This window comes from Spermophilus citellus (genome assembly GCF_964194105.1).
Source record: "Spermophilus citellus genome assembly, chromosome: 8".
NCBI classification, from domain to species: Eukaryota; Metazoa; Chordata; class Mammalia; order Rodentia; family Sciuridae; genus Spermophilus; species Spermophilus citellus.
The window spans coordinates 4,385,172-4,399,965 of record NC_138189.1 but is presented as its reverse complement, the minus strand read 5'-3'; the positions used below and the strand labels follow the sequence as shown (position 1 = coordinate 4,399,965).

At 53.7% G+C, this 14,794-nt stretch overlaps 2 protein-coding genes across 3 annotated transcripts in view; both read left to right on the top strand.

Annotated features, from left to right (window-relative positions):
• Positions 1-5,807, top strand: part of MAN2B2 (mannosidase alpha class 2B member 2) — a 29,783-nt gene extending 23,976 nt beyond the window's left edge. Inside the window, exons 14-19 of one of the 2 annotated variants that reach the window (XM_081303855.1) lie at positions 216-326; positions 416-629; positions 2,253-2,387; positions 3,725-3,837; positions 4,482-4,599; positions 5,540-5,807. In XM_081303855.1, the coding sequence (XP_081159981.1) occupies positions 216-326; positions 416-629; positions 2,253-2,387; positions 3,725-3,837; positions 4,482-4,599; positions 5,540-5,637 (789 nt within the window). In that variant the 3' untranslated portion in view covers positions 5,638-5,807. Of the gene's footprint in view, positions 1-215; positions 327-415; positions 630-2,252; positions 2,388-3,724; positions 3,838-4,481; positions 4,600-5,539 lie in introns of those variants that run through there. The other variant, XM_081303856.1, reaches the window with a different exon arrangement.
• Positions 5,808-12,216: 6,409 nt separating this feature from the next.
• On the top strand, positions 12,217-14,092 carry MRFAP1 (Morf4 family associated protein 1). The gene is made up of 2 exons (XM_081302929.1): positions 12,217-12,776; positions 13,093-14,092. The coding sequence occupies exon 1, from the start codon at positions 12,388-12,390 to the stop codon at positions 12,769-12,771; it is 384 nt and encodes a 127-aa protein (XP_081159055.1). The 5' UTR covers positions 12,217-12,387; the 3' UTR covers positions 12,772-12,776; positions 13,093-14,092.
• Positions 14,093-14,794: the final 702 nt, after the last annotated feature.

The window sequence follows — 14,794 nt, the reverse complement described above, 5'->3', positions numbered from 1 at the left end:
TCCTTTTGAGGGTTGGTGTGCTGCTGTGTGTTGAAGGCCTAGAGCCATCAGCTGGGCCACATGGCTAGGGAGCAACAGAGTAGAGAGCTGAACCCCCGTGCACTGGCCTCCAAGGTCAGGGCACCTCCTCTATGTGCCACCGAGCCTTTGGGGTCTGGCCGGGCAGCCTGCACCACCCTTCACCCAGAATGCCTGCCGTGGTGCTTATTTTGCAGAATTATTTCCCCATGGTGCAGTCGGCCTTCATCGAGGACAACAAAAGCAGGCTGGTGCTGCTGTCGGAACGCGCCCACGGCATCTCCAGCCAGGACAACGGACAGGTGGAGGTAGGAGGCGTGGTCTGACCTTCTGCAGCCCCTCAGAGCCACCCGTGAGCGCTCTACACAGGGAGGCCCTCAGACAGCCCCTCCTGCAGGTCATGCTCCATCGGCGGCTGTGGAACAACCTGACCTGGAACCTGAACTACAACCTCACGCTGAATGACACCTCGATCGTTTCCCCGATGCTCTGGTTTCTGCTGGGGCCCCACTCAGTCACCACTGCCCTGCGCCCAAGGATGGGGCTGGCACTGCAGCACAGGCCCATCGTGCTGGTCAGAGAGCTGGCCAGCAAAGGGGTGCCCATGGCACGTAAGTATCGCCCTGTCCCAGAACGAGCCTTTGAGCCATGGTGGCCTCAGGAGGGACTCATGCCCTCAGGGATCTGGGCAGCTTTGGGGCAAGGAGGAGCCTCAGAGATTGAGGGCAAACAATGAGTCGCTCAAGGGCACGCTGCTGGCAAGCACAGAGCAGGGGCTCGAAGCTGTGCCACTCTGCACCTCTCCCGGATGTGTCTTAATGTGACACTGTCACCATGCCACTTGAGGCCTGGGGTCCCAGCATTTGAAAGCTAGGTTTTGTTTGAGTCTGGGCATGCTCACCAGGCGGCCCAGCCTGCAAGGCTGCTCTTTGTCTCCATAGAGGCATCTGTAGATTAGCAACCATGCAGTTCTGTATCATTAAAATAGTGGAACCAGAGTAACATTAAACCGGGATTCCACCAGAAGACGGTCCTTGGAGCAGGCTTTGAAAAAGTAAAGACCTAGCTACATTCTGGCCCCATCCTCAGGATCCTGGAACTCAGTTCGTTGCCTACCCACTTGCAGAGGTGTTGATTAGGGTGTGCTTGCAACGTATTTCCTCCTTCAGTTTCAGACCAGAACCTTCCCAGGGCCTCCACACTCTTGTAGCATGCATTTCCCCAACTGCAGAGCGAGGGTGCCTCAGATGCAGCCCTGCCCTGCAGGAGTTTTCACAGCCTGAAGGGGGGACATGATGGTGCCTTGCCTTAGGAGGAGCACAGCTGGAAGGTCACACACCACTCCAGGTGTCCTCCCAGCTGGGACATGCTGCGCTCAGACGGCACCTGTTCCCCACTCCCCAGATTAGTCTGCTTCCCATCACAGTGATGAGATCTCTGGGAAAACCAACTTTAAGGAGAAGGGTTATTTTGGCACATTGTTTCAGAGGTTCCAGTCCTGGATTGCAAGCAATCCGTGATGTTTGGAGCCTTGGTGGAGGATGTCAGCTCACCTTGCAGAGGCTGGGAAACAGAAGGGATTGAGAATCAGTGTCCCCATCAAAGACCTGCCTCCAGTGAGCTAACTCTCTCTCAAGAGCACAGGCTGGTGACCAAGTCTTCAACACATGGCCTCTGGGGACAGACAAGTTCCAAACCATAGCACCACTCAAAACTGAGACTCTGACTTCCCATCTCGAAGTGCAGTAGGCCCAGGGAAGGCTTCTGATGGTCCTGCTGGCGTGAGGTGTCTGTGTGGCTGGGGTGCCGTGCGCAGCTGCAGCTTGAGAGTGCCTCCGAGCAGGGCAGATGGATGTCAGGACAGGAGCAACTGGCTTCCCAGACCTCAAGTAGAAGGCAGAGCTGCGGGATCCCGGACGAGCTCTCTGGGCCTTAGTATCATCTGTCGTTTGAATGTCTAGACTGGGGAGGCTCCAGATCCTTCCAGCCCCTCAGCTCTGTGATCCCAGCCGTTGGATGTGAAGGGAACAGCCTTCCGGGGGAAGGGCCTGCAAGGGCAAGGGCATGGACGCCTGGGACACCAGGACCACAGGTCTCAGGCTGACTGGCATAGGCTGCACACAGGATGGGAGAGAGATGGCCGGAGGCCAGGGAGATGCCACATGGAGAGAGCTGAGTGCCAGAAGGAGGAGTTGGTCCTGAACCCCTCCTCACCCTGTCTGTCTGCCTTGCAGGATCTGCTCCAAAGCTCCCAGTACCCCAGGAGCAAGAAGCCGTGATACTGCCCCCAAATCTGCACCTGCAGATCCTGAGTATCCCTGGCTGGAACTACAGCAGAGTCCACACCAAGCACAGGTACCTTCGGAAAGGTGAGGCAGGCGTCCAGCGGTCCAGACCCACTCTTCCAGGAGACCACCAGACCCCTCAGCCCAGCACCAGACAGAGGAATTACCTCAGAGTCATTGCAGTTCTGTGGGGCCCTTGTCTGGTCCCTTATCTGCGGCACAGCCCACAGAGATGGCTGTCCTTATTCTGCCCAACCCTCAGGGCTGCTCAGGGTCCATCTCCCAGAAAACGGGCAGGTACCACTCCAAGAATGGGTGGCTGGTCCTGGGCTGGAGCCCACTTGCCCAGCTTGCTGGCTGACTCTGGCCACTCCCCGCCTGTGTGCAGGCTGTGGTCCATCCCCATTTGCTAGATGAGGGGCCCGGATACCTGCAACTGCCTGTAAAGTGGGCTCCCATAGCACCCCACTGCTCAGGGCAGGAGGTGGGGTCGTTCTCTGACTCTGGGTTTCAGATCCGTAACCGTTCCACCAAGAGCATACAGAAACGCCTTTTATAAACCTCTTAGCTTGTGTGGGCCCCGGCAGCCATTCCTGTGTGCCATCTGAGAGCCAGCAAGCTCCAGCCTCAGGGCGAGCTTTGTAGGACTTCAGCACCTCAGCGCCAGCCCAGAGTCTGTCGGCAGCCGGGGTGGCTGCAGGGCTGGGCTCCTGAGCCAGGGCTTCACAGTCAGCGGGCCCTTTTCCCAGAACCTTGGACCCAGGGCTTCCCCTGAGCCTTCTCTCCTCTGTAAGACAGGAGCGTCAGCACCGAGCCTCCCGTGAGGGGCGGCCAAGGTAGGACATGAGATCCCAGGACACTAGGGCGAACAAGACCAGCGTGTCAGGCCGGGTGACCGGTCGTGCCGTGGTCGCAGGGACCCCTGACTTGGTGCAGCATGAATTCATTCCTCCCCCGTGTGTTTCCCTGAGGGTCAGTGGGAAAGCCGCTCTCACTGAGGCCCCAGGACGCCATGTGCAGGTTGTGCTGCAGCACCTGCCTCCTCTTTTCTGTGGAAAGTGACAGCTGGCTCCCACCACTCTGGGTGGTGTGGCTGCACCTCGCCTGGGAGGCAGGGCAGGAGAGAACTGGAGCTGTGAGGACAGCCCACTGATGACCTCACAGGGAAAGAGGACCCGGCCTCCGACCCCGAATGGCAGGCTGGGAGGCCTGGAGTCCTCCCTCCTCGGTACTCCAACTTCCTGACCACAGGCAGGGACTTCCCCCGAACCTTGGCTTCCTCTGCTGTCAAGTGGGGACCGAGCAGCTACCTCTCAGAGAGGCTGAGGATGTGGAATGAGTCAAATGTAAAGCACCTGGGACACACCAGGGCCTTGAGGCTGGCTGGTAAGGGTCCTCACTGCCATCTTTGGTCCTTAAAGGCCACCAACCAAAGGCCCAAGCCGACCTGCACCGCGTCCTGCTGCGGCTGCACCACCTGTATGAGGCGAAGGAGGACCCGTTCCTGTCTCAGCCGGTGACTGTGGATCTGGAGGTAACTGCCCCTGGCCCATCCCCGCAGACCACTGTGGCCGGCCTCCCCAGGAGAGTCTGAGGCCCTGAGTGAGCACCCCCGTGGGCCCACCTCCCTGGTCCTCCTTCAAGGTCTCCTGGCTTTGTCAGTTACAGCAAGTCTGCTTCTTCCCCTCTGATCACTGACAACACAGACAGCGTTTGCATAATTAGGAACAAAGCAGATTGTGGCGGCCTTCCTCTGAAGATAACTTAGAGGTCCAGGGGCCACCCAGCCCCACCACTGGGCTGTCTCCACCCCACCAGCCTCTGGGCCAACTTCCTCTCCTGGTCAGCTGGGGAGACAGGGAGTACTCGGCTGAAAGGCTGTGGAGATGCAGCGAGAGCCTGCCCACAAGTGCAGGCACCTGAGGGTCGCAGCATCCCCCCAGGGTGGTGCCTGTCCCCCAGGCCCTCATCCGGCCAGGCAACGGGGAAGCACACAGCCTGGCCTCAGTCTCCTCCTCTGTAAATGGGCTGGCAGACCCTTCCTTTCAGAGTGGAGAGCTGGACAGACACGTCCAGCAAGGCAGGGCCTGCCCTGGACAATGGACGCCACCCCCACTGCTGCTCTGCTCGGATCTAGGGCATCTGGGGCCACCCCTCACTCTGCTTCTGTCCCTGCAGACCATCCTCCGGGGGCTGGGGCCCGTGGTGGCGGTCAAGGAGCGCTCGCTCACTGGGACCTGGGACATACGTTCGCTGCAGCGCTGGAACTGGAGGACGAAGACTGGCCACCAGAAAGGTGGGAACCCCTGCCATAGTCCCAGCCAGGTCCCAGCCAGGCTCCAGAGCTGGACAGACCTGGTGCAGATGCAGCCATCCACCTTCCTGGCCACGGGGTCTCAAGGGGCCCTTTCCCCCATGACCCTGCAGCCTCCTGATTTCCAGAGTAGGTCAAGAAAGGCTTGGATCAGTCTCCGCCTGCCAACGCCACACGCAGGCATGTACATGAGCGTGCATGTGTGTGAGAAATGCACACATACACACGGACCGCACACCCTGCCCATGCCCTGGGCAAGAGCCCCAAGCTCCTGAGTGTGGCCCAGGGGTTCTGCCAGAGTTGGCCCTGCAGAGTGGCCATCCTGTGCCCACTCTGCACCCACCATTAGCTCCCACAGGCTGGGCAGCCTCATGCCTCCAGCTTTGCCATCCCCTCCCTCCTCCTCAGAAGGTCCCTGTCCTTGTTCTCTGGCAGCTCCTGCTCTGGCCTCCCCCCAGTCCCCACTAGGCAGGTGGCTCTGCTGCTCTCCTGCCCCAGTGCTTCCTCTATCCTGGGCATCTCCTCTTGTCCACTGCACACAGCATAGTGCCGAGTGCAGAGTGGACACTTAGTGGCAGGGAGAAGAGGAGGGACCCAGGTGAGGAAGGAGGCAGGACATGTGTGCCTCCTCAGTGGCCATGTTTTACCAGGTGGCCCAGTTAGAAAGCCCACAGGTGTTGAGTACAGACTCCAGGGGGAAACCCGTCCACTGGGGCCAGGACCAGCCTGTATGACATGCTCCGCCTGGGCCATGCCTCAGGAGAGGGAGACGTGGAGAGACCCATTTGTGTAAGGACCCCGGTGGGCACAGGCCTCAAGGGCCATGGTCACCATGGGAACCACAGCAGGCTGTATGCAGCTGCAGGTTCTGGGGGGGAGTCTGGAAGAAGCACCCTGCTGGACACACTCTGTGCTCCCCCAGGCCATCCCACCTCTCCCTCAAGACTGAAGAGAGGCCCCATCGTCACTGTCTACCCCAAGGAAATCCGCACGTTCTTCATTGACTTCCAACAGCCATGAGTGGGTTGCCACGGCTTCAGGACTGCCCCAGCCGTCAGTGCCGAAGCAGAGGAAGAGCCATCAAGAGGGTCTGGGGTCGGGAAGGAGCTGCTGATCCCACAGGCTGGCAGCAGAAAATGGTCCTATTTGGGATTTTCTCTTATTTTTTTAAATAAAATTTATATTACAAAATCTGGGTTCTCTCTCCAGTGCTCAAGCCCGCCCCCACTCTCCTCACACATGAAGGGTGTTTTCCTTCTTTCTTTTAATTTCTTTTGGTTTTAAAATAACCTTTATTTAAAAAAAAAAGTTATGTGCATTATAGGAAACAGAAAAACACAATGAACAAAGTCATCAACACACGGGCAGCTTACAGCTGCGTGTCCTTCTAGGTCCCCAATGCACATGACGTCCAGTTTCATGTGGTCAGGCTGTTGGTGCATATCATGCCTCCCACACATCATGAATATTTACCAACTCAAAATCCCAGGGCTACATGGTTTGATAACCAAGAATACACTGCAAATTCAGTCTGGGCAAAAAAGAAATGTAATCTCGCCTTTTTCACAAAACACAAAAATGGCATGACTTTGAGGTAAAGGACCGGCAGAGCCATGGTGAAACACTGCTCTGTGTCGCGCCCCACTGAAGACGAGACGACGGGGCGCACGAGGCACGGTTTCAGGAGTGCTTGTTTCCACATCCACACTGTTCACATGTCAGCAAGAAGCTCTGTGCCACTGACTGCTTGACATCCCACGTGCAGCCAGAGAGGTGCCCACAGGCCAGGGTGGATCTCAGGGGCGAGAGCACTCACCTGGCTCACCCACGCCCTGGGTGCCATCCCCAGCACCATGAAGAGAAAGAAAAGTAAACCTGAATGCATGTGCACACACCTCTCCCTGTCCCTCTACCCTCTGCTGCCGCCCACGGTCAAGTCCTGACACACACTGCCTAGAGGTGGCTGTGGGAGGCCATCGCGCTATGTGACCAGCATTTTCCTTCCCTGATCAGTTGAGGCCCTGTCGGTCACTTCCAAGTGATCTGGCCACATCAAAGTGGCTCTAGATGGCTACACCGATCTTGGAAGTCACAAAATGTCACAAAATGTGTCCTCATGCATAGGCGCGCCTTCCTGTAGCCCCACAGGTCCAGCTATGCTCACCTGTTTCCTTTGTGATATTACCCCCTTGCCCTGTTTAGGTTAGTGTCTCCATGGAAACACCCTTTGTGTGTCCCCTTCTCTTGCTCTGCCTTTGGGTCCGTCATTCCTAGCTGACAGCATACATCATGAAGCTAGACTCAGCCCCTTGAAACCTGACCTCTTGCCTCATTTGAATGGCTGCTCCTCAATAAAAGGGGTCAGCACGTGCTTGTACTCTCTTGCTCTCTCATTCTGCGGACCCTTAAGGTCAGAGGAGCCGTCACAGGACCCAAAGAAAAAGGCATCTCTGTCTCTTGTGTGGTTATTTCGCGCAGCCCAGTTCCCCTGGAGTGACTCTTGAGTGTTTTAGTTTCGAGGAACACGACAGGTGGCGAAACAACTCCACATCGAGATGGGTCTTTTCTCTCAACGATGTCAGAGATATTTAAATCAGCTCATTCACTAGCTCACTTTTCCCCACAGGTGTCAGTGCAGGACATCTACAAAGCCTAGGTGCCTCAAAATAAAGACCCACCTCACTCCACATTAAACACATGTACCTGATGTTAAAGCACCAGACCTACGGGTACAATCTAAACCAGCTGTGAGCTGCAGAAGTCCTAGCAAGGAGCCCCACACACACACACCTTGCTCTGCTCCCCCTTGACCTTTCCAGCCACGGAGCATGGCACTAGTCTAGCTCCCAGAGGCGGTTGACAAAGCTACTCCCAGGAGACAGTACTTCCTAACAACTAACAAAAGGACGGTTACACAGGGATTATTTCACCACCTCCACCTTAAGTATACTAGGGGCAATGTGGCCTGCTTATCCTTAATACATTGACTAAAATGGCTGGACAGCTAAACTAACAGCTGGGGCAGAGCCTCTGCATCCTGCCTCCTGCTCCACCCACCACTATCCAGGCCCCACACAGTCTCCAACGCATCAAAGTTCAAAATTCCCAGTGCAACACTTCCATGAAACTGCAGAAAGCCTGCCAGGGAGCTTGCTGCAGCCCACTCCCACCACGTGGTGCCCTTCTCAACATCTAGAAAGACTGCAAGCTTCCAGTCAGGGCTGAGGCGTCCTGCTGTGCACAGACCAAGAAGGCGGTAATTAGAAAGTGGCTTCTGTGTAGGAGCATTCCCACCTAGAGCCCTCCCCTTCCCTCTCCTGTCAGCCAGTGGCCAGGTGCTTGCTTCTGTGATGCATAGGGGGTTGTAACAACTTCCCCTTGGTGCACAATTGGTTTTAGGAGCAGCCCCTGGCTCTGAACACACTTGGAGTGTGCACACTAGCTCCGGTTCTGTCATGCACCAGTAATTTCCTTAACATTTAGAGACCAGATGCTGTAAACTGACACTCTCTCCTTTTTTACACAGTGCACACAGCAAAGGCAAACAGCACAGGACCCAAGGACATGGCTACTCTTCCTCACGCGAGCCCTCTGACATTGGGCTCTTTGCACCCCTTCTCCCCAGACCCACACACAAACAAAGGAGCTAGTCTATTCCCAAAACAACATTTCTAGTGAATTTTAACAAGATATTTACAAAAAGTGTTGTTACTACCTCTACTTTTAAGAGGTTCCAGGCAATTCAGAACAGCTAGAAAAACTGGATGATTCAAAGAAGTACCTAGCACTGTCGATCATGTGTACAGCAGTGAAGAGTAGCACACGCACACAGTGGTCGCAACAGGAAAATGTCCTCTGCCTATGACTGGCACAGAACCTTCTCTTTATTTTCGGATCTTCTAATCCATGTGGCTCCTGGTGTGGCCTCTAAGGGAGGTCTAATGGATCCATTTCATTTCCATGGGGCTAGAGGGGTAAACTAGTGGTAGAGGCCAGCATGCACAAGACCCAGGGTTTTATCCTCAGCACCAGAAAAAAAAAAAAGTTGGAGAATGCTCAATCTTCTCAGGCACATATGCAAAGTGCGTGCTAAAATTGTCCAGGTCATTAGACAAATATTAACAAATTTTAAACAGCATAAAACAAAACTCCATTTCTAAACAGAATGCAATTAAGTTAGAAATCAGAAGAGCATAAATGGCTCTCGGATGTTTGAAAAACATTTTTTTTTGGCAGGGGGTGGGGGGGGTGGGGGGGGTTACCGGACATTGAACTCAGGGCACATCCCCAGCCCTATTTTGTGTTTTATTTAGAGACAGGGTCTCTCTGAGTTGCTTAGCAACGCACTTGCTGAGGCTGGCTTTGAATTTGGAATCCTCCTGCCACAGCCTCTCAAGCCACTGGGATTACAGGTGTGCACTACCACACCTGGCTTGAATAACATTTTTTCAAAATCTAATAATTTGTCAAGCAAAAATTACAGTGGGAATAAGTGTACTTATAAATAAAGAATAATGAGGGGCTGGGGTTGTAGCTCAAGGCAGAGTACTTGCCTTGCATGCCTGAGGCACTGGGTTCGATCCTCAGCACCACATAAAAATAAATAAATAAAAATAAAGATATTGTGTCCATCTACTGAGAAACTGATGACTCCATTTTTGAAAACCCAGCTTCTATCTCAAGGCCTGTCCAAAGGGACGGGGCGTGACCCTTGTCCTTGGAAAAACCCACAAAGTGCTCCTAGGCACACAGCCACCCTGCTGAGTTGTTTGTCTGTAAATAACAGTAGAGATCTGGGCGCTAGGTGTCCTAACTCAGTTAACAGAGAAAATAAAGAAATGCTGGAGACCTGGCCCCTACTGAACACTGGACACCTGGCATCTTATGCGTGGCATGAAAGTACGTGGTGGAGGGGACCCACCTCACCTCATCCTGGAGAAGAGGCAGTGTTTTCCAGCTCTTTGGCAGGGTGTGAGTCATCTGCCCCTCACTCCCTCTAAATCAACCTTCTATTTTAGAATAGTTTTAGGTTTGCAGCAAAACTGGGCAGCAAGCGCAGTTCCCAACCACCACTGCTCCCGGAAGCAGAGCACAGCATGTGTGCAATCAGTGAAACCATGTTGGCACACCATCGTCACCCGGTCCTGCCTTTACTTTAGGGTCCATTCTGGGTGGCATACATTCTGAGGGTTCAGACGCGTATCCACCAGGATAGTCTCACACAGAGCCGTTTCACTGCCCTGAACGTCGGGTCTGCCAAGCTCTGCCTGCCTACCCCTTATTCCTCAAGCAGCCACTGAGCTTTTTGCTATCTCCATAGTAGCTGGAATTGAAGCCAGAATTGGGCAGGCAGTCAGTATAGACAGGTAAATCGAGTCAGGTCGGGTCAAGGAGGCCAATTTTGAGTGAGTCTGGGAAGTTGGAGACTGTCCCCTGAAGGATCTTAACAAGAACCTGCCCTTGTTCCAACCTGTTGCCAAGGTCACCTGTCCCAGGAATTTCCCCTCCCTCCAGGAAGTTATCAGATTGTTAAAGGGTCCCTCTCTACTCCACCCTGCCCTTCCCCCTTGGCCCACCGGTTTTCCACTTTCTGGCCCTCCCACCGAGCATTTCCTAGGCCTTGTCACATAAGCAGGAAAAAGAAAGATAAGTGGGAGAAAGGCAGGAGAACAAAGGAAGCCTAGGACTCATAAAAAGGGCAGAACACCTTCTTGGGATACCAGCTATGGCCCCCTTCTCCCTCACGGTTTAGGTCTATGTTAGCCCCCCCCCCCTTTTTTAAACATTTATTTTTTAAGAGTAGTTGGACACAATACCTTTATTTATTTTTATGTGGTGCTGAGGATCAAACCCAGGGCCTCACCGTGCTAAACCAGTGCTCTACCGCTGAGCCCCAGCCCCAACCCTATGTTCCCCGTTTTAAATAAACCCTGCTTCATATGTTTGCCTCAGCGCGCTTCTCTAATGTTCAAACTTCAACATGTGGGGAAGCAGGACTCATCACAGAAAACCGGAAGTATCAGAATCATGTAGTATCTGTAGAGATTGGCTTTTACTTAGTAAGATGCACTCAAGGTTTCCTCAATGTCATTCACGGCTTGATAGCCTGTTTTCTTTTAGGACTGAATTATATTCCATTTATCTGGGATATAGTTTATCCATTCACCTGTTGAAGGCCACTTGCTACTGAGTTTGGGCAGTTAGGAATAAAGCTGACATAAACATCTATGCACAAGTTTTTGTGAGAACAAACAGGTTGAACCCAGTTGAATAAATATCAGAGTGTGATTGCAGAAACACATAGTTAAGAGTTTCTTTAGTTTTAAAAATTAACTACCAGGACTGGGGATGTAGCTCAATGAGCACATTGCCAAGAGCACTTTGCAAACTTGCATCAGTCTCTGGGTTCAATTCCCAGCACCACAAAATGATAATAATAAACTACCACACTGTCTTTCAGGGTGGTTGTGCCATTTTGCACTCCTACCAACAAGGAACAAGAGTTTCTGTTGAGCCACATCCTCACCAGCATTGGGTATTGTTAATATTCTGCATCTAACTATGCTAATAAGTGTGTAATGGAATCTCATTGTCATCTGGGCCATTAATTCTTACTTAAGAAAAATTTGAGATAGGTGCTTCTGATATATCAAGAAAGCCCCCAAACCTGGAATTTTACAAGAGAAGCAACCAAAATATAAAGGCCAGGCACGGTGGCAACCACCTGTAATCCCAGTGACTCGGAGGCTGAGGCAGGAGGATAGCTAGTTCCCCACCAGCCTCAGCAACTCAAGCCCTCAGCAAGACCCTGTCTCGAACTGCAAAAGTAAATAAAAATAAAAAGCTGGGATGTAGCTCAGTGATAAAGCATCTTTGCACTCTTGGATTCAAAGCCCAGGACTCCACCCCCGCTCAAAACAAAAACAAAAACAAATCTGACAAAGGCCTAAATAAAAGAGATGCACTTTACACATGTGTATGCTTGGTGTCTACAAAGTACTTTCATGATTTTTATCTTAGTCCCCAACTGTGACTTTTTATCTGTCAACTGGAGATCGCTGGGGGGGGGGAGGGGGAACTTGGGTCAAAATACGAGTTAAGTCACAGTTTGCTCGTCATTCTGTGTTGAGCGAAGGCCGCGGCGCCCTGCGCTGGAGACTGGCGCCGCTGGCCAGCTGGCGCGGGGGTGCGCGGGCCCCGGGGTGCGGGGTCTGCGTGGAGAAAAGACCCCCGACGCGCGGAGACGGAGGCGCGCTTCAATGGTCGAGTCCAAGAGGAAGGGCTCCGAGCGTCGCTCGAGATGCTAGTCTTCGTCGGCATTGGGCCCCCGCCTTCTCCGCGTCCAGCGCGGGAAAACCTCCTTGTCAACGTAAACTTCCGTGCCAGGGAAGCGCCACGGGAGGCGGTCGCGACAGAAGCCCACGCCCACCAACCTGGGCAAAACGGGGCGGAGCTCGGGGTGACGCACACGGGACCAGGGTCTCGTGCGCGCGCGCGTCGACTAGCGCGCGGCCGCGCTTTACAGCGTGACCGTAAAGCGAGGCGTGGCCGAGTCGTGAAAGGGGCCGCAACGCGCAGAGCGCTGGTTGACGGCCAGGACTCCATTTTGTTCGTCGCCTCTGGCTCTCCAGTCGCCGTTTCCGTGGCTGCTCTGAGGGGAAAAGTTTTAAAAGGGCGAAAGTTACACAGACCGCCCTGTGGCTGCGTGGCTGAGCGCCGCGAGCGTCCACCTTGCCCCCGCAGACGTCGGCAGCGCGGCCCGAGCGCGAGATGCGGCCCCTGGACGTGGTGGAGCTGGCCGAGCCCGAGGAGGTGGAGGTGCTGGAGCCCGAGGAGGACTTCGAGCAGTTCCTGCTGCCGGTCATCAACGAGATGCGCGAGGACATCGCGGCGCTGACCCGCGAGCGCGGCCGGGCGCACGCGCGCAACCGCGGCAAGCTGTGGGAGATGGACAATATGCTCATCCAGATCAAGACGCAGGTGGAGGCCTCGGAGGAGAGCGCGCTGAACCACCTGCAGGGCGCGGACGGCGGCGCGGCGCCCCGGGCGGCCCCGCGCTGCGAGAAGGCGGAGGAGAAGGCCAAGGAGCTGGCCAAGATGGCAGAGATGCTGGTGGCGCTGGTGCGGCGGATAGAGAAGGGCGAGTCGGCGTGACGGCGGTGAGCGGGCGCGGCCACGTGGGCGCGGGGGCCGCGCGGCCGGGGACGGCGGGGCGCTGCTGCGCGGGAGGCCGGTTCGGTGTCCGCCCCGGTCGCACCCGCGGGAGCGACTGCGAAATAAACGACCTGCGGCACCCGAAGGCGTGCAGCCGCGGGGCGTGGAAACGGTGGCTCTCGGCAGCCGCTGGAGGGTCCCAGATTTTGCTGGAAGGCCGGGACGAGTCAGGCGGCTTCCGGAGAGGGGCGTCCTGCGTGGTGGGCTTTGCGTCCCCCCCGCGTTGACCTCTCTGATGCGTGTCTCCCGTTTGTTCCCTAGGTTTCCGCAGCGGGTCCTGGTCCAGTGATGGAGATTGGTGACACCCTGGAGAAGCTGAAACCAGAGAGCCTCTTGTTTTCCCTTTTTCTCTGTCTACACTCTGTCCTCACCTACACTACGTTTCTGCTGTGGTCGGGGGTTGATGACCTCAATATGAGTTTTGATTGTTAAATGTTTTTGTTTGGGGAAGTAACTTTTGTTTGGAAAAAGCTCTCACATACAGGAATTAGGGCCTAGATTGTGAACTCTTGCGGCAGTCACATTTGTTCCTGGGTTTGGTTGTTATTTCTGAATTTTGAGGTGCTTTGCTCTTTCTAGTGTGACCTGATAGCTCCCTGGAACTTTGGGTCTGTGTGCAACACATGAGACTCAGTGTTCTCCAGCTCTGGAGGTGCCCAAGGAGCTGCGTGGACTCCGAAGACCACTCCATGCAGCAGCTGCTGAGGAAGGGGCCAGACTTGGACTGGGAATGCGGATGGGCCTGACCTGGCTAGGACTGATGAGTCTGGAGAACGGGTGGAGGATGGTATTGTTTGTATTGGGGGACGTTAATTTCTGTGTGAGACCAAAGGCGGAGAGATGTATTTTGTTCAAAATTTAAATTTTATGTGGTACACTATCGGATGTAACCTGTCTCGTGGGTTTGTTTGGACAACCTAACTCAGCTCTATTTGCCATGGAACCTAGAGTAGGAGGTGAGATCTTGGTGTTCTATATGGGTTGATGTGACGCCCGTATGTATTTTAGGGGATACTGGACATAAAATGAAAGATATTTGCAAAGACCCTTCAGGGGCTGGGAAGGGAAGCCTGGAACTGTCTGCATTGAACTCTTAAACTGGACAGGGAAGAGGCATCTTCAAGGTTCATATGTTGTCCAGCTATAAGTTTATTTGAATAGCAGGCCTGCTAAGTATTTGAGGTCAAAACCCTACCATGTTTAAAAAAGTAAACAAACTTACCATGTTAATAAAAGTATTCATTTGCTTGAAAAGACAGAATATCTAGAAAGTTATTAAGAAATTTTCAATCTTTAAAATTTAAGTTTTTTTCCTTGGCTGTCCTTGTTCCTGAGTGGGGGTGACATCCTGTGGTCTTAAGCTGTTGTGAAAGGGAGCTTCAACTCTGAGTGCTCTTTAAGGAGTAGGATAAAGAAAAAAACATAGGTAGCTCTTGGTGTAGGAAGGAACCTCATGTAATCCTGTGGTCCAGGCCCTGCCTTCTAAGAAACCAAATGACTTTAGTCTTTCAAATCATAACATATTCGTTTCTAGTCTTTGCACTGGGAATATAATGATAAAATAAAATTACAGTGGGGTGGATCAATGTACAATGTGATGATGAGCCACACCCCCTGGGAAGTGAAGGACTTACTCCCCTAGCTGCTTTAGCTAGCCACACCCCTGCTCCTGGGTGGTCCACATCCAGATAGGGCCTTCTTCTCCCAGTTTGTGGCAATATAAGTCATCTCTGCTTCGGAACTCCTGTTGGATCTACTGAAGCTTTGGTTAGGACTATATCACAGCCCAGTGTTACATTCCTTACCTTCCTCAGGTATTGGTTCCTAAAGAACTTACCTGTACGAATTTTCATCTAGTAAACTAGCAGCAGGAAGTCTACTTCCTGGTGGGGACCTAGTTGGTAGGCAAATCTAAAGAAAGTCATGTATCAACAGCTCTAATACCATATCTAAGGAGAGCATT